The following is a 17,889-nucleotide window of genomic DNA, read 5'->3' on the forward strand; positions in this document are numbered from 1 at the left end:
ATCCTCCTTCAGCCTCCTGAGTAGCTAGGATTACAGGTATTTGTTACCATGACTGGCTGTTGTCTATTTTTTTAAACTCGTACATTTTAAAATTCATTTGCCAAAACACCCAAAATTTTATTTTAGTATGGGGGGCGGGGTTCTCTTTCTCTCTTAATTTCCTTAATTAAGAAGATTTTTTTTTTCAATCAGTGTATGTTTGGGGTTGGGATTTTTTTGTTTTGTTTCTTTTGGTTTTGGTTTTTTGAGAACCTTGTGCTTGAGAGCATGCAGCGGCACCACTGAGCCAAATCCCTGGCCCTTAGTAATATAAGCTACTCAACTCAGGAAGACTGAGTGAGGAAGAAGGATTGCAAGTTTGTTTTTATTTTTGTTTTTTGGGGGTTTTTTGTGTTTTCTGGTACTGGGGACCAAACTCAGGACCTTGCACTTGCAAGGCAGGTGCCAGAACCGCTGAGCTAAATCCCCAGCCCTGTTTTTGTTTTTTTTGAGACAGGGTCTGGCTTTGTAGTTCAGGTTGGCCCTGAACTCACTATGTAGCCCAGGCTGGCCTCAAACTTGAGATGATCCTCCTGCCTCAGCCTCCCAAGTCCTGGGAGTACAGGCATGTGCCACTGTGCCCAGCTAGGATTGCAAGTTTAAGGCTAGTCTGAACAATTTAGCAAGACCCTATCTGGAAACAAAAAAATAAAAAGGGATGAAGTGTAGCTCATTGGCAGAGTACTTGCCTAGCTTGTATAAAGTGAATGAAGCTTTGCATTCATTCAGTCAGAAGGAAGGAAGATGAGATGGGAGGGGAGGAATCTCAAGTAATGGAAATAATATTTGCATTCTGGCACAACTGCCTTCATTAGTACAAATAATCATGAGCCATTTCTGTTGCAAACTTTGTCCTTCAGTGAAGTAGGTAAAACAAACTGCATTACTGGGACCTAGTTTATATTGTTTGCTCTTTGATTTGCTTGTTACTCTGGCACTATCTTATCTTCCTAGATATCTCTGTCACCTGGGAGTTGGTTGATTCTGAAGAGCAGTTTTCTCCCCTCTCAGTGGCATAACCTCATCAGTACTGAGAAACTTAAACATTTGATAGAAATGGGTACATTTTGGGCCTGTGATCTAGCTCAGTGGTTCCACGCCTGCCTTGCAATTGCAAGGTCCTATGTTCGATCCCTGGTGCCAAAAAAAAAACACCCAAAAAAAGAAATGGCTACATGTCGTTGCAACAGTTGTCCTTTATGTAAAGATCAGATTAATCCTGTTGGTGGGGAAGAATGAAGGCTGTGAGCTGCAGTTGTAGACTGAACACTTTATTATTTATAAGTTACATTTAATACTGCTTTTAGGAAATATAATTTATTCTTTTTTTTGGTACTGGGAATCAAACTCGGGTCCTTGCACTTGCGAGGCAGGCGGCAGAACCACTGAACTAAATCCCCAGCCCTATAATTTATTCTATAATGAGAATTTAATCAGCATCCTGTAGACTCATCCTCCTTTTGCTTTACCATTTTTTTGTTTTTTTCCCAGGTTACCAAAGTGACCCAGGTAGATGGAAACAGTCCGGTCAGGTTTTCCACAGAGACCACTTTCCTAGTGGATAAGTATGAAATTCTGTGATACCAAGAAGAAAGAACCGAAAAGGAAAAATTTCCAATTAATAGAAAAGCCAAAAATGGCTGAAGAGTTTTTCCAAATTTACAAGCCATTGGAGACCCTTTTTTTTTCTGATACAATGCACATCTTCTGTGCAAGGACCCTCAACTCATCCCCAGTGTTTCAGTGTCACAGAGACATTCTTTGACAGAGAAATGACACAAACATAAAGGGAAAGGCTGCTCATTTCTTTGGCAGATTTTACTGGCCAGCAGGAAAACAAGCTCTCCAGAGAATGTCCCCAGTAAACACCTCCTCTGCCTTCGCCTCAATTGCTCCTTTATTTTAATCCTCAAATACAATTATATTTCATACTTTGTTTTTAAAGTTTTTTTCTGTAGATTTTAATCTTTCATACTTTTTTGTTTGGTTTCCATACATTCAATCAAGCTCTGGGATCATCTGTATATAGGCATTGTTTTTGACCTCCTGGAACAAGGTTATCTGAACTGTTCTTGATTTTTGGACAATATAGGTGAACTGTTTAAGGGGTATGGAGTATAGAAGTTAAAAGATAAAATTGAGTCTTGTTTTCCAGTGTCCATTCATCTCTCCATTACTTTGTCAAGCTATTCTCCTTTTAAGGTCTGTCCTTCCAGTAGTACTGTGAGTACTTCAAGTAGTGCTGTGAGTCCTGCTTGTGTCTATATTAATGAGAAACAGCTTTCAGATGACATGGTCCCTCTTCAGGATGTCTAGGAGAAGAATGGTTATGGCCACATGGACTGTCACTTCTGTTGGTAGTACTGTCCAAACTTCTAGTTCTCCACATTTTGGGTGCTTGAGCTAAAACGTAATAGCCCACAGTTTTGTGTCTTCACATTCCTTAGGCTCTTCCTCTCCCTCTTCCTAGGCACTCTCTTCATCAGTCCTTCCTTTCTAGCAGAAACACGGTTATGATTTTGGAGGCCATGGGTTCAGTGAGTTATTTGTGTCAGTCCTATCCTTAACCTTCCTTACTGTCAAGTCCCTCTGGAATTATCAAAGAAAATCCATTTCCACTGCTAGAGTTTTAGCATTTCAGCAGGCCCCTGTTATATTGGTTATGTAGGAATGACTCTTCTGTACCCATTTCCTTACAACCACCTCAGCATTTTCCACCAGCCTGTCTGTCTGTCTCTGAGATCCCTGCTTTTCTAATCCCTGAGCCTTTTGAGTGTCATGGTGTGATCATTTCTCAGCTCCATTTCATCTGTTACTTTTTTTTTTATTGTGGAGAACAACATCACCAACCCAGCTTTGGTTTTTAACCCAGTATTGCATTCAGTAGGATGTGTGATGAGTTTCTGAGAGGCTGCAGGCCCAGGCTGTGGGAAGAGACAAACGACTGGATGGCCTCCTGCACTTAGAGCTTGTTGGAGAGCAGCACTTTCATTTGGAACATCTGGCTCTGCCTGCAGTGTACTGCACTTGACACAGAGCAGCTACAAATGGCCATAGCTGGAATTGCTTGCCAAAGAAATTTTTGGCCTTTCCCTTTCCCTAACTGTATCAGGGAAGAATACTTATCTCTAGCTTGGTTTCCACATGAAATTTTTCTGAGGAAGGGGGCTAGGACAAGAAGTCTGCCACGTAGTTAAGTAGGCAAGAAATCTTACTAATCCAGTTTTGTTTGAAAGTTGTTTGTTCATATGATTTTTAAAAAGTCAAGTTTAATTTCACAAAACCTTTTTTTTCTGAAATTACTTTTGGGGTAATATTTAAAATGAGAGACATTTTGTAACCCTGTAAAATATGTAGGGAATATAACATTCCATTGTACACAAAGAAGTCAAATTCTTTAATCAAATAAAAGAGTATTATAAAATGAAATGTTCACTGAATTCTTCACTCACACTTTGGTGTCTGCTCACCAATTTGGGATGCTGTAGTAGGATCCAAGATGGATTTTTTTTTTTTGGTACCAGGGATCAAACTTAGGACCTTGCACTTGCGAGGCAGGCAGTGGAACCACTGAGCTAAATCCCCAGCCCCAAGATGGATTTTTGTAAGAGAAAATAATCTATCCAAGATCCAAGAGTATTCATTGCCCTTCCTGGATTCTAGGTACTGTGTCTCTTTGTGTATTTTCTAGATTTGAACATACACTCACACTTGTGACAAGGTGGATTTTGAATTAAGTGTCACGTATTTCAGGGATATTCAAGTCTTAATTTTATAAGGGGCAGATATAGAGTCAAAAATGAAGTGTCATCTTTAAAGAATAACCTTATGCAATATCTTGGGGCCTTCTTCCCATTTGACAGATGGTGGTAAGAAGCCAGGGAGGTGTGATGAGTGCCTTGAGAATTGTTGGTAATTCCCTCAGAAAAGACTCTTTTGAGACAGGGTCTTGCCATGTAGTTCAGACTGGTCTTGAACTTACTATGTAGCTCAGGGTGGCCTCAAACTTGCAGTGATGTCCTGCTTCAGCCTCCTAAATTCTGAGATTACAGGTATGTGCCACAACACCCAGGGGAAAAGACTTCTTCTTAACACCTTTAGTTTAACTTTAAACTATTGAATGTCAACAAGTTGTTTGGAAGGCAGATTATTCTCCCTAATGAATAAATGTCTAGAATGAAAAAAATGAGTGGTAAAGGCCAAAGTTTTGATTTTTGTTTTTTTGTTTTTCTTAATGAAATAGAATAATAATCTAATGATGCTAAGTGTGGCTTTCCTTGTTGAAGCTGTAATGTTACTCTCTAACAAAGAACACCAAAGTTGTGTCACACCCCTTGACTGGCTGGTAATCCCTTTATGGCATCAAATGAACTTTTTATTGCTGTCTTGTGAGGGAGACTAGCAAAATAATTATGTCTGACTAAGCATTCTGATTAAAGAGGGCTTGTGGTTTTGTCCCTGGGTGAAAGAATCTCATAGAGGAGATAGCAGGATTAACTAGCAACCTCTCTCTAGATGAGGTCCTTTTTATTTTTTTTTGGTACCAGGGATCGAACTTCGGACCTTGCGCTTGTGAGGCAGGCGGTGGCATCCGTGAGCTAAATCCCCGGCCCAAATATTCATAGTATAGTATTTTTGTTTTTAGTACCAGGGCTCAAACTCAGGGCCTTGTGCTTGCGAGGCAGGTGGCAGAACCACTGAGCTAACTCCCTGGCGACAAATTCCTTTTTGAAAAGGTCAGTCATTCATTTATTTAGTAGCTGCAAACCCCAGATCTCAACCTGTGCATTTTTGACAGACAAAACTGCCTTCCAGTTAATTTTAAGTTTGGATCTGAGTGATTTCCAGGGTTGATGCAGTATAGTCTTACTAAGGTTCATATCTAGCAAGGTTATTTTTAAGGTGATGAGAAGTTTTCATCAAAAATATTTAGTCTAGGGCCGGAGATGTAGCTCACTGGTGCTGTGCCTGGCAAGCACAAGGTCCGGAGTTCAATCCCCAGTACTGGCTGAGTGTGTGTGTGTGTGTGTGTGTGTGTGTGTGTGTGTGTAACTAGAAGCAGTGTCTACTTATGAAGTATTTTTCTAAGCTAGACAAGTGTTAACTACAATTAGTAACCTGAGTCTGGAGAGTGCAGTGGAGAATGGGCTTGAGGAATCTTGAAGCAGAAACAGAATTCCTTTTATAGTACACATCTAAACAGAACCTTCCAGTCCCTCTTTGTGCCCTTTGGTAAATACATGTACAGCTCTAGAGCTTGGAACTCCTATTAGAGATTCACATGTGGGTCGGTTGCTATGCATTGCTGTTATCCAAGGGCAGAAGCATCTCTTAACAGTGTTTTACATCTCACCCTGGAGAGGTAATGATTGATACAAGGCCAGGCTTTTCCAAAATGAGGCTACCTTAATGGAAACAAAGATTTTGTACATAGGGAGGGGAGGGGGCTTGAGGGGGGAATGGGATAAAATAAAATTTCAACAGACTCAAAACCCAAAAGCTAGCGCCATAAGCAACTTACAAGCATCAACACGGGAATCAAAAGAAAAAAGAAAATGAGACTACCTTTCCTAGCTGGGCTGTTTTTCCTCTTTCACAAGAAGTCAAGTTGCTATGCAGTTTTTAGAAGCCTAAGCCATCCTCCCATCCACCAAAACAAAAGTTTCTTACTATGTAGGATAGAGGCTGAGTGGTTATCATGGTGAGTAGTGCATGCACATGCTGAACAGCACACTACCAGTAAGCTGTACTCCCAGCCCTGGATGCTTGTTCTTTTCAGCTCATAGGAAAGTTCTGAGCCACAGAGGTAGCCAGTTTTTCCTACCCAAATTTCCTCCTCAGATGTGTTAGATTTGGTGGAAGTGTGGATTGCACAGTCTTTTTAAGACAAGCTGAGAAAAGAGCTTCTGCTTTACAGCTACTGAAGCAAAGTCTGAGCTTTTTCCCAAGTAGGATGCAGTGAGGAGTTCCTTGGCATCATTGGTGCCACCACGCCTACATTAATGATGCTTGAGTTCAGGATCCAAAGAGGTTAGAAAAGGATAACTTTCTGGGAGGGGCTATCTACAGGGACTGCTGGAGGTATGAGCAAAAGCCATCTCTTTCTGGGTCTAAAGGGAGTACAATTTGAGAGAGGGAGAGTGGGAAATGTGTCAAAGCAAAGACGGGAGGAGTGTGGAAATCCACTCCTGACATTTATAGCCAAGTGCAGAAGGCCTTGAAAAAATCCACCCTTCCTTCCACACCCAGCCTTTGCCCTCCCCCTGCTTTCATTTCGGAAAGTCTGAAGCGTGCCTGGAGAGCTGTTTTCTGCTTTCTTCTCTCTTCCTCCCCCTTTCCTGAGCTCCCAGCTGCTCGACCTCTTGCGTAACTGTGAGAGAGCACTGAATTTTTTGATGGGCTCCAGATGTGGAGTGGGATGAGGGTGGAGGGGTGGGGGTGGTAGGTCTTTAGTCCCCTGAGTGTTCTGTTCTAACTGTGGGAACACAGAGACCTGACACAGCAGGAGAGGACACATTGCACAGAACCTTCATGGGGTCAACTTGTCCCTGGGTGGGGAGATGGTGACAACAGTTAAGTGCTGTTTGAACCCTCTGCCTCAGCATCAGCTGTCTCTGTACCCGGCTTGATTATTCCTTGAAATTCCTCCTGACCAAGGGGGTAAAGCGGAGCTGGGGGTTGTGAAACAATGAAAAGTCTCTGAGGTACCCCAATCTGAGCCTCTCAAATGCTGAGTTTTGGCACATAGGATACAACAGTTTTGGTTCTTTTCTTTCTTTTTTTACACACTAGAATAGACTGAAAATTACTGTTGTGATCTGCCTCATGAAGGTTGGCCTGAGGTTAAAATACTTGTGTGAACTTCGAACAGTATGCAGACAGGAAGATTAAGAGGCTTGCCCCAACACACACACACACACACACACACACACACACAAAACTGCTAGGGTTTTCTGGTACCCATGGTGTATGCAGGAGCCTGATTGTCCCACTCCCATTAACTAGACCAGGTAGTAACACCTCTTCCTCCCCTTCCTGTACTGGGAATTGAACCCAGGGCCTCATGGTTGCTAAGTGAGCTACATCCCCAGCCCCCACCTCCCATTTCTTGTCACTGCTTGGCTGTGGTCAGCTCAAGCTTGGGGCATGCCCCCTCCCCAGGAATGCTAGCCCTGTCAATGAGTGACCAGAGATTCCGGCAGTTCAGCCTCCTGGGTTAGAAGAGAGGGCACAAACTAAAGCCACTGAATCAGAACAGGTCTTGTCCATCCCAAAGAGGACAAATTACCTTTTGCTATCCAGCCCAGCTGGAATTTAGGCCAGACTTGAAGTCTTTCTGCTCCTTCCTTCAGCGAGGAGTGTCTGGGGTCCCTCCAGTGTAGGTGAGGAGGTCCGGTCTAGCTGAGTTCAGCTCCCTGGGGCCTCCCAGCCAGTCTCCTGGGGCAAGAGCTGGCTTTGCAAGGTAAGGATCCACTGTCAGTGTTGGATTTCCAGGTGGAGGCTGAGATAGAGAATGACTTCAACCAGACCAGGTTTCTAGGCTGCTTTTAGGTGTTCAGTGCCCCTCTTCCTTATTAGCATGCTCTAGGCTAGTGTGTCTCTAGCCTGCCTTTCCACTCCCAATCTAATCCAGCAGGTCGACTGGGGTTCAGCTAATGGAGGTAAAATGATAACTCCACTAACTTTCCTGTGCTTAGTTTGCATGACACCTCAACATGTCTTTGTCTCATACTGGTCCTTAGGAAGAAAATCTGTGGAGCCTGATGTGAGGTTATCAACCCCATTTACAGCTCTTCACTGTGGGGCTTGGAAAAGGGCGACAGGGAAGACCTCAGCAGATGTTCTGAGGAAATGTTGAGAGCATATTGTAGGGGATGCAACCAGGAGATTCACTAGCCACCAGTGGAAGTTTCAGTACCTGGGGGGAGGAGAGGGAGGGAAGGGGAAGGGGAAAGGGAGGGGGAGAGAGAAAGAGAGAATGAATGAGAATACATCAGAGCCTAGGGGTGAAGGGTGGTCTAGGAGAGTCCAAAGGCCAAAGGGGAGGGCGGGAGGAGAGGGTGTGTGTGGTGGTGGACAGCCCAGCTGTACAGATGAACAAAGTGGACGCTGTGCAGGCGAGGGGGTGGGGAGGTGCTGCTGTGGGAAAGGGTGGGTGGGGGACCTTGGGCTCCAGCTCCACAAGGGCGTCTTCTCTGGCTGCCCTGACGGACGGACGGGACAGGACGGGGGTAGGGGCGGGGACTAGCAGGAGGGAGGCGGGACGGGCTCGCTCTCCTCCTACTCCGCAGGCTTCTAGGGAAAAGCAACAGTGTCCCTCGGAGCCTGAGGCCGCCGCGGCCAAACCGGGCGCGGGGACCAGTGTCCCCCTCTCCTCGATTGGTAAGTGCGCCCACTCCCGCTACGCCTGAGATTGCCATTCTCTGCAAGGCTGGGACTGCACAGGGGGAAGTCCCCGGGCCCTGGCGCGGTCAGCTCTGGGCTAGAGGGCTCTGAAGAAGCCGGTGGGGGAAGAGGGGGACTTCTCAGGTGAGTGCCTATAGACGAAAGGGGCTTTTGTGGGAGTCAGCATTGCTGCTTTCCCAAGAGCTGTTTGCTTTTGCCCTCCCGAGCTGCTGCCAGCGCCACCGCCAGGGGGGGCCCTCGTGCTCTCTCCCCGGAGAGACGCTGGGCCTTTTGGGATCCAGACTCCTGCTGGCACCCCGACGACCAGGTTGCCACTCTCGGGGTCTCGGGTGGCAAGTGTGTGCGTGTCTTGTCTCTAGGGTCCACTACTGCCCCCTTTCACCTAACAGCAGGACCACTGGGAAGGGGATCCCTTAGAGTGCCTCAGTTCTTGTCCCCATGCCAGCAAGCCTTGTTGGACAGGGAAGGGATGCGGAGTCCAGCTTGGAGGGATAGGAGTTCAGGAGGGGTGTTTGGAGGTGTTCAGGAGAGGAGAAGCGTGTCTGGGACCTCCCAGACACTCCTTCAAGGCCCAGGCACGGGGCACCTTGGAAGAATGACTCCCAGCCTCTGCCGCGCCTCCGCGGTCTGGATCCGAATGCCTGGCGGAGATCCCCGCGACGAGGCTGCGACAAGTCATCGGACTCCCCGGGGATGGGGAAGTGCAGCGGGCGGCTGGGTGGGGCCGCTGAGCTCCGGGTTGCCGAGGCGCCGCGGACGCTTCCGCCAAGGTGGGCGCGAGCGGGGACTTGGACCGCGACCGCACTGCCAGGCAGCGGACCCGGGGCGCCGGGGCGGGGCTGCATTCTGGGCCTGTTAGCTCAGCGGTCCCCGAGGCTCCCGGGGGCTGACTCATCCGACGGCGGGCTCACCTAGCAGCCGTTGTCACACAAGCACAAGCTCCCACCGCGTCGGGGATCCACGCGGCACCCCACGCCGTACTCCCACGAGCCGCACACACGTACACATGCGCCGCGTCACACGCACAGCACCCTCACCCACGCCTAGCCTGCACCACACTCCCCACGAGCTCACAGGCGCACCCCTACACACAGCCAATTTCCCGCAGCTGCCCGGCTGGAGCGGCGCCGTGTGGGGGGCCGCCCCCTTTCCCCGCTGCGCAAACAAGCGTCTCCTTCTCCCTCCCCGGCCAAAGAAAGGCCGCTTGTCCCGCGGCGAAGGCGGGCGGGAGGGCGAGGCGGCCCAACACTGTGGCCTTGTCCCCCGCGCGGCCCAGGGCGGGCCGAGGGGCCTCTCCGGTGCGGAAATCCCGCGGGGCCTCGCTTCTAAGAGGTGCACTTTTCCAGCGCCCCCATAAAAGACACGCACGTCTCTCCCCGGCTCGATCGCCTCTGTCCCCTGCTGCCCACCTCTCTGCTCCCCCACTACTCCAGCTCCTCGCCAACTGCCCCCCAACCCCCAGTACCTCCCAGTGCTTCCCAGTCTTCCCTGCCGGTCATCCCCTCCATTTGAGGCCCCTGTTCTCTGGCTCTCCTATCCTCTGCCTTCGGTATCTTCCTCCCCAGTTTTCCTTTTTCCTCATCCGCCCCCACCCCGTCCCTCTTCATTTCCCCCTCCAAATCCCTGCGTGTCCCCTCCTCGTCCCCGCGAACGCCCCTTTTCTGCCTCATTTTTCTCATTCTGAAGTTCTCTCCGCCCCTGGCCCTTGGACACCTTCGTCCTGCCCCGCCCCGCCTGGGCATCCTGCCCGCTGTGTTGCCAGCCTCAGTTTCCTTCCGGTCCGACTCCTTCCTCTAACGGAGGCCCTTCCTCGAGGGCGGATGTGCGCCGGGAAGGTGAATGCTACAGCTGGCCGAGAGGATCTCGGCTCAGCCCCTCAGGTCCCGCCACAGCCATGCGACGCCCGGGACGGGGCCTCTGCTGGGCCCCGGGGACCCAGGTGAGGGCTGGGTGACCCGTAGGGGTTTGGGCTGGTCGGAGCAGCGGCACCGCGGGGAGCCCGGCCTTTTACTCTGGGGTCGGCTTTGGACCTTTCATCTTGGGCCCCCTTGGGAGCTGGGGACCTCTTTTAATGACTGCTGGTGCCAGAGCTGGTGCTTCCCCCACCCCAGTCTCCCTTCATCTTCATTCGGTGCCGAGCCCCCCAAGGGTTGACTCTGGCGTCCCGCTCGGTGGAGAGCGGCTGCCGGCGCATTCCCGGCTGGGCGAGGAGGCCAGAGGGGCGGACGGGGTCACCTGCGGGACTCCCAGCCTCGCTGCACGCGGGGACCCTCGCCGCAGCTCGCCAAATCCGAACACCTAGACCTCTGCCACCTTGGTCCCGTGTACCCGAGTGCGGGAGGGTCAGCGGGAGCCGGACTTGCGCCACAGGGACCTTTTTTTTGGCAGCGGAGCGGGATAGGGTTTCCCAGAAGGGCCCCGGAGGCCGGGCAAGACTAGGTGGTAATTACAGTCCGGGTTAGGGGGCTGCGGCTGAGTGGAATGGAGGCGGGCCAGCTAGCGCCTCCGAGGCCTGGGTTGAGGGTCCGAGGACAAGGCGCCCCCAGGTGGCGGCTCCCTGGGCCACAGCGAGACTCGTCGGCCACAGCACGACCTGAGGCCTGGCAAGCTGGTAGTCTTTTTCCACTTCACCTGGATTAAATTTCCGAGCTGGGGCCACAGCCTCGAACCTCCCAATCTCTACATCTTTTCTTATCTTCTCCCTACACCTCTCTCTTTATCTTTCCCTCTCCTTTCACCTCCTTGTAGCTTTCTCTTCTCTCCTCTAATCACTCATTCCCCCATCAAACTCGTTTCTTTACAGCCTTTATCTCCACTTGAAGTTCTTTGGTGTAAATAAATGAACACGCCCAAATACCTCAAAGAGCGATGGTGACAAACACTCCGGGGTGACAGATGGAGAAACCGAGGCCCAGACAGCCACAGTGCCTTACTTAAGATTATACAGGTCATACTAACAACTGACATTTATACAGAGTTTTGCATTTCATGGAGTGTCATTTAGTATGCTACCTCAGTCTCCAGACAGTCTTTAAAAAAAAAAAACTAACAGCTTTATTGAGATTTAATTTATATACCCTAAAATCTACCCAAGTGTGCAATGAGTTTAGTATGTTTAGAGCTGAACAACCATCACCACAATTTAATTTTAGAATCTAACACACCCTTCCAAAAAAATGTTCTGCCCATTTACAGTCTCTTTGAATTCCACCCCCAACTCAGGCAAGCACTGATCTAGATAATCTCTTAAAAATTATTATTTTAGGGCCGGGGATTTCACTTAGTGGTTCCGCCGCCTGCCTTGCAAACACAAGGAGTTCGATCCCTGGTACCAAAAAAACAAAAAGAAAAACAAAAATTATTATTCTAGTTTTATAGAATATTGACTTAACAATGAGAGAACTGAAGTAACTTACCCAAGATCTTACAGCTAATGAATAATAAATTCAGGGTAGAATTTATTTATTTATTTAGGTTTTTTGAGACAGGGACTTACTAGGCAGTTCAAGCTGTCCTTAACTCCCCATGTAGCCCAGACTGGCCTCAGATTTACAGTGATCCTCCTGCCTCACCCTCCTGAGTGCTGGATCACAGGTGTGCACCACCATGCCCAGCCTCAGGGTAGAATTTAAGACTTTTCATCCCACTCTAAAACTTTTCCCACTAAAGGACAATACCTTCCTTTCAATGTTGTTTGTTATTTTGCTTTTCTTTTTTATGGTACTGGGGATCGAACTCAGGACCTTACACTTGTGAGGCAGGTGCGGCACCACTGAGCTAAATCCCTGAACCTATTTTATTTTTCTTTTCCACTCTTTTACATGAACTTCCTATTCCTAACCCATTCCCTTCTCTCAGGAAATGCTGAGGGATTTCCCTGAGTTTAAGGAAGCAGTACAGCATTCTGTCCATGGAAACTCTTCCCTGTGGCCAAGATTCCTGGGGAGGTGGCAGGCCAGCTTAGGGCATGGTGGGGTTAATGGCCTTTGCTTTCCCTCCTCCCAAACAGTCTTGAGGTGGGCCCCAGGCACTGTTCCAGCCTCTCTTCCGCTAGCTTGGGTGGAAATGGTGACAGAGATTATGTGGTCCAGGCCAGGAAGGGTGGAAGCTGGGAGGGTAAATATAGTAACTCCATGGCTGAAGACCTACTGCCAGGCCCAGATACTCTTTGGAATGCTGGCTCTTGCCCCTGTTTCCTCTGTAAGTCATCTGGGAGATGGCTGAAACTGTGAAAGCAAAGGGAGACTTTTCCTGGGTCCACCTCTCCAGCCCTCAGCCATCCCCAGTAACATTTCAGTAGCCAATGAGAAATTTCTCGCCTTTGCAAGGTGGCCAAGGGATGGGGATATGGGGACATGTTAGTATACACAGGATCCTCTTTACAGTCTCAGGTACCAAAAGCATGAGCCAGGGAAAGAGGGGCAGGTAGGTGGCTGAGGGATTCGGGTTCTGGCTCTGTAATCTATTTTATCCCTGGTTCTAAGGGCCTTAGCTCCCCAAATAGCACCAAGCCAGGTAGGAACTGAGTCTTGCACTCTCAATAGTCACCACTGGGATTTGGAGCTGATTGTGTTGGGGTAAAGCTGATTTCTGGGGAAGAGAAGGTATAGGAGTTGAGATATACAGAGATGACAGGAATGGCTGGATTTTCCCTGTGTCTCCTTTTTAAAAAATCCTACTAAGACCCCTGGGAAAAAAGACAAAGAGAGAAAAGAAGGAAAGGTTGAGGAAGGGAACTCCTGCTTCAGCCCTACTACCCACCTGGTCACCCTCTGGCTACCCATGTCTTTGGGTTTTGAACACTGGATTTTGTTCCTCCTACTAAGATAGTTTTCTCACCATGCATGGGTAAGGCTCCAGATAGCTGGGAATCTTCAGCTTCTGAGACCTGGGTTCTGAGTAGCATAGAGCAAGAAAACCTAGATGTACAGGCCAGGCACTGTGCTTTCAGTGGCCAGGGCCAGGACAGGTGAACTGTGGTGCCTGCATTCTGGCTGGAGGCTGCAGACCAGGCATTGCCTCTCCCCCAACTCTGTAGCCGCCCCCACCTTTCCTTTAGCATGAGCATGTTGGGAATGGTGGTGGCTGGTGCTGTCCTTGTCCTGAGAACCCTGTCACAGAGCCACTTTCCTTCTTCCTCCCTGCTCTTCTCCCATCACCTGCTTTATGCTGTGTCCCCAGGAGTTCTGGAACCCTAGGACCATGGATGCTCTCAATAGGAGCCATGTAGGCCCTGGATGCAAGACCCAGGCCATGGTGCAGGTGAGTGGGGTCAGGGCTGTAGAGCAAGAGAGGGGTTATAAGGATGGGCTTAGGCCTTCTATACACCTGAGGCTCCAGCTCAGGGATGAGAGCAGCAGTTCTGTTTCTCTGTGCCCTTCCCTAGGTCCTAAGCCTATTAACAGCTCAGTCTTTATCTGAATCAGGTTAATTGGTTCACCCAGAAACACCTCTTTGAAAGTCAGAAAGCAGTTTACAGATAGGCTCTGGGCTGTATCACCTTGATCCATTCCTCCACCCTCCTTGGTAGCTTAGTTTAGGAGAGGCAAGCAGTGGCCCTGCAGATAGCCCCCGATGAGGCTGCAGAGCTGGGCTGGCCCTCCTACAGTGCCCACTCCGCCTTCCCAGTGCCCCTGCCTGCCCCACCCCTCTTGCTTTGCTTCTGTTTTAGACAAAAAGGGGCAGTTGAGCCAAGATTTGAGATAAATCCAGTGGGATGAGTTAGTGGCCTAGATTCAGATCTAATTACAATTTAGTGGGACAATGCTCTGGCTAAGATTTTGTGCGAAACCCTTCAGCACCCTCAGAGCTCTTTGGAGAGGAACTGAGTCCGGAGAGCGTACCGTGTGACTGTGACCAGGGAGGTAAGGTGCTGGCCTGAAGTCTCTAATGATGCTCATTCTCCACCCCCACTACCTGCAGAAGGGACCCTTGGACCTGATTGAAACAGGCAAGGGGCTTAAAGTGCAAACGGATAAACCCCACCTGGTGAGCCTGGGCAGCGGGCGGCTCAGCACTGCCATCACCCTCCTGCCACTGGAGGAAGGTAAGCAAAGACAAGATGTCCTAACTGGCCCCCTGGAGGCCAGGCCCCTGACTGAATTGGGGGCCCTTCCGCCATCTGCAAGCAATGTTCCTCTTGTTTCTGCCTCCCAGACTTCCTGCCTTCTTTGGTAGATAATCTGGCTCCTGTGACTGGGATTAAAGATCCGTTTAGAAACAAGGAAGAGAGCTCTAAGAGAAACAGGAGAGCATATTGCTCTGAGCCACCAGTGTGGCCCAGAAGAAAGGGAGCCCCACTCCAAGATGCTGCCTGGCCCAGGAAGCTGGACTGGGGGAGCATGGAAAAATGGGAGCAGGGACACCATACCCCAAGGGGAGCCCTGGCATGGCCCCCTTCAGCCCTCAGCTTCTGCCCTCCTTCTCCTCTCCTGGCTGCACCTGTTGCCCAGGAGATGACTACATTCCCCACATTCTCCAAATACCAGTCCCAGGGGCTATGCCAAGGAGGGGTTTGGGGTGAAGCAGCACTGGAGTGCTGGGGAGGGAGAATGGGCTGGGCGGGGATGGGTTGCAGGTGGCAGAAGGAAGGGAGGGAGATTTAGAAGAAAAGAGGGAGAAATAGCAAGAAGAGGAAAAGGAATATATGGAGGGGCAGTTTGGGGGACTAAGAGAGGACTGTAGAAAAGAAGCCCTACTTCTCTACTCCCTCAGGGGAGACTGGCTCCTGTGCCCTCTGGGCTGTTGCATTCTGAGGCCGTTTTCTCTGCTTGAACAGAGCTATCAGTTACTGGCTCACCAGGCTCAGGGGGCCCAATATGGGTGGCCAGTGGTGGATAGAGCTAGGAAGTGAAAATGTATTTCCATCATGTCCCTCCTTGCCCTCTCCCTGCCTCCTCAGCCTGCACCCCTCTGACTCAGTTTGCTTCCTGTCTCTAGGGAGGACAGTGATTGGCTCTGCGGCCAAGGACATCTCCCTGCAGGGTCCAGGCCTGGCTCCAGAGCACTGCTACATTGAGAATCTGCGGGGTACCCTCACCCTCTACCCTTGTGGCAATGCTTGTACTATTGATGGGCTCCCAGTTCGGCAGCCAACCCGGCTCACTCAGGGTAAGTTTTGATACCCTCAAACTGAGGAAAGTGCCTCTGTTTCAAAGATTGTAAATGCTGGGTGTGAGGGAAGCCAGCTGTAGTGGTTGCTATGGTAACTGCCTGAATGGCCATACTCAGTTGCCTCTTGATGTACAACATCTCAAACCCCTCCAGCATTCAGATTTGTTTCCAACCTGCCTTTCTTTTCTGGTTGCCCTCACCTTGCTTCCCTACACCATGGAGAAAGAAAAGGTTCGGATTTTTGCTGTCAGAGGTCCCAGCCCAGAGGGCTGTTAGTGGTTGTTGGGGGAGAGCAGATGGAACAGCAGCAAAAGGGCATCAGTGGCAGGACAGGGTGGCACACACGTGTAATCCCAGCTACCTTGGAGGTTGAGGCAGCAGATCATGAGTTTGAACCCAGCCTGGGCAACTTGGTGAGCCTCTGTCTCAAAATAAAAAATAAAAAGGGATGAGGATATAGCTCAGTACTCCCTGAGTTCAATCCCCAATACTGAATTTAAAAAAAAATAGGGAGGAAACAGATATTGTTCCATAATGTCAAGAGGGAGTTGTTTTGAGAAGCTGTAGAGGACAAAACCTGCTGTGGGGATGGGAGAAGAGTAGAATATGAAGGCAAAATTTGAAGAGGAGCCTGCTCCTGCTACAAGATTGTTAACAGTGGCTTTTGGGTCATGAATATGGTAACCATGCTGTTTCCAATAGCACCAGGCCATTCTGTTGTGCAAGGGAGGCCCTGCTATGTAAGGCCCCTAATCACTATGGTTACCAGGCAGGCAATGGATGGCCAGGTAGCACTTGACAGGCCAGGTGTGCTCATACTGGAAACAGTGTTCTAGGCATCGATTTATACAGCAAATTGCCTGATTAGGGGAGTGAGAAAAAGCAGATTTGGTTGGGGGTTAGAGGTGAGGTGAACATGAGGGTGTGGGTTCTGGGCTGAACCTGGCTCTCAGCAGAGGGGCTGACAGGAGCATTGTTTTCTGGGGACTCACATTGCCTGGAGGTCCCCCCTTCCTCCATTGTCTCCTAAGATCCTTCTGTGCACATCCCTTGACACCTTTACACACCATTTCTTCACAGCTGATCTAAGAACTGGCCAAACCCCACTCCTGAGCCCCCTGCCTTTGGGATTGGAACATGCAAGGACGGCCAGTTTCAGGGAAGCAAATTCTGAAAGCCCTCTCCAGGGCTTCAGCATCCCTAACTGGGGCTTTGGCCATAATGCTATCTAGTTCCCCTCTAGTCCCAGAGAGAGCATGCATCCACTCCAGGGTTTGGGTGCATGCAGGTGAGAAAATAGGGCAGAAAGGAGAGGCAGGGCAAAGTTTAAAGATGGCCCAGCCTTTACTCCATAGCCCCCAGTCCCATGGCTTCCATGGGTGACAGACTTCTCGCCCTGTGTGTGGTGAGCAGGATGAAGGGACCAATGCCCTCTCTTGTCTGGCCTTCCCAGCACATCATTTAGCTCTTGAGAAAAGGGAGGGCCTGAGGCCACCATGGAATTCTTAAGCATTTCCTGTGGCCCCAGTGACCCCCCCTTCCCCAGCCAGAAGCCCACCCTGCCAAATATGTACCCTCCCACTCTCTTCTGACCCTAAACTCTCTGCCTCCCAGCACCCTCAGCTTTCTAGTCTGGCCTCGCCTGTTTCCTAAGCTTGGCAGCCAGAGGAGGGGTAGGCGGAGGCACAAAGGAATGGGTGTTCTTCTCCCTAGCCACCCCCTCCCCTGGGCTCCAGAAGCTGAGGGTTTCCTTGTCTCATCTCTAAAGCAAGGCACCAAGCCCAGCCCTGCCTGGCCCCACTCCGGACATTCTTGGGAGTGCGTTTCCTTGGAAACTGAGTGGCTCAGGGGTGCATATGCTATCTCTGTGTGTCTGCATAACTGGAGTATGTTTATACATCTCCAGATATTCTTGGGATGCAGGGCTTGTACATCTCTGTTTGTTTGTGTCTTTCCTTGTGTTTATGGATTAGCATGTTCAAGTGGTTCGTGGGGGTGAAAGGGGGACTGAGGGAACCAAAATGTCTATGTGTACATCCTTCTGTGTATACTGGAACTCACTGGACCTATGCCTACTTGTGGTCATGTATATAAGACCACTTAGGTGGGCATGGTGGCAATGGCTATAATCCCAGTACTCTTGGAGGCTGAGGGAGAAGGATCACAAATTTGAGCCAAGCCTGGGTAACCTAATGACTTAGCAAGACTCTGTTTCAAAATTAAAAACTAAAAAAGGGGTCTGGGATGTAATTCAGTGCAAAGGCTCTAAATCTCCTGTGTTACAAAAAAAAAAAAAAAAAAAAAAAGGACCATCAGTTTTTCTGTCCTTTT

At 49.5% G+C, this 17,889-nt stretch overlaps 2 protein-coding genes across 25 annotated transcripts in view; both read left to right on the forward strand.

Annotated features, from left to right (window-relative positions):
* The window catches only part of Arcn1 (archain 1 coat protein complex I subunit delta), a 34,889-nt gene extending 31,421 nt beyond the window's left edge, over nt 1-3,468 (forward strand). For both annotated transcript variants that reach the window (XM_004856716.3, XM_021237733.2), the window contains one exon: nt 1,531-3,468. In XM_004856716.3, the coding sequence (XP_004856773.2) occupies nt 1,531-1,620 (90 nt within the window). In that variant the 3' untranslated portion in view covers nt 1,621-3,468. The remainder of the gene's footprint in view (nt 1-1,530) is intronic.
* A 3,811-nt stretch (nt 3,469-7,279) lies between these two features.
* Phldb1 (pleckstrin homology like domain family B member 1) overlaps nt 7,280-17,889 on the forward strand; it is a 48,348-nt gene continuing 37,738 nt past the window's right edge. For 4 of the 23 annotated variants that reach the window (XM_087212482.1, XM_021237873.2, XM_021237874.2 and 1 more), the window contains exons 1-3: nt 13,627-13,707; nt 14,368-14,491; nt 15,385-15,555. In XM_087212482.1, the coding sequence (XP_087068608.1) occupies nt 13,648-13,707; nt 14,368-14,491; nt 15,385-15,555 (355 nt within the window). In that variant the 5' untranslated portion in view covers nt 13,627-13,647. Of the gene's footprint in view, nt 7,502-8,330; nt 8,422-9,658; nt 10,385-13,626; nt 13,708-14,367; nt 14,492-15,384; nt 15,556-17,889 lie in introns of those variants that run through there. The other 19 variants (XM_021237878.2, XM_087212471.1, XM_087212472.1 and 16 more) reach the window with 15 other exon arrangements.

Source organism: Heterocephalus glaber, unplaced genomic scaffold (genome assembly GCF_053883595.1).
Source record: "Heterocephalus glaber isolate CG9 unplaced genomic scaffold, H.glaber_assembly_v1.0 deba00001429, whole genome shotgun sequence".
Classification (NCBI taxonomy): Eukaryota; Metazoa; Chordata; class Mammalia; order Rodentia; family Bathyergidae; genus Heterocephalus; species Heterocephalus glaber.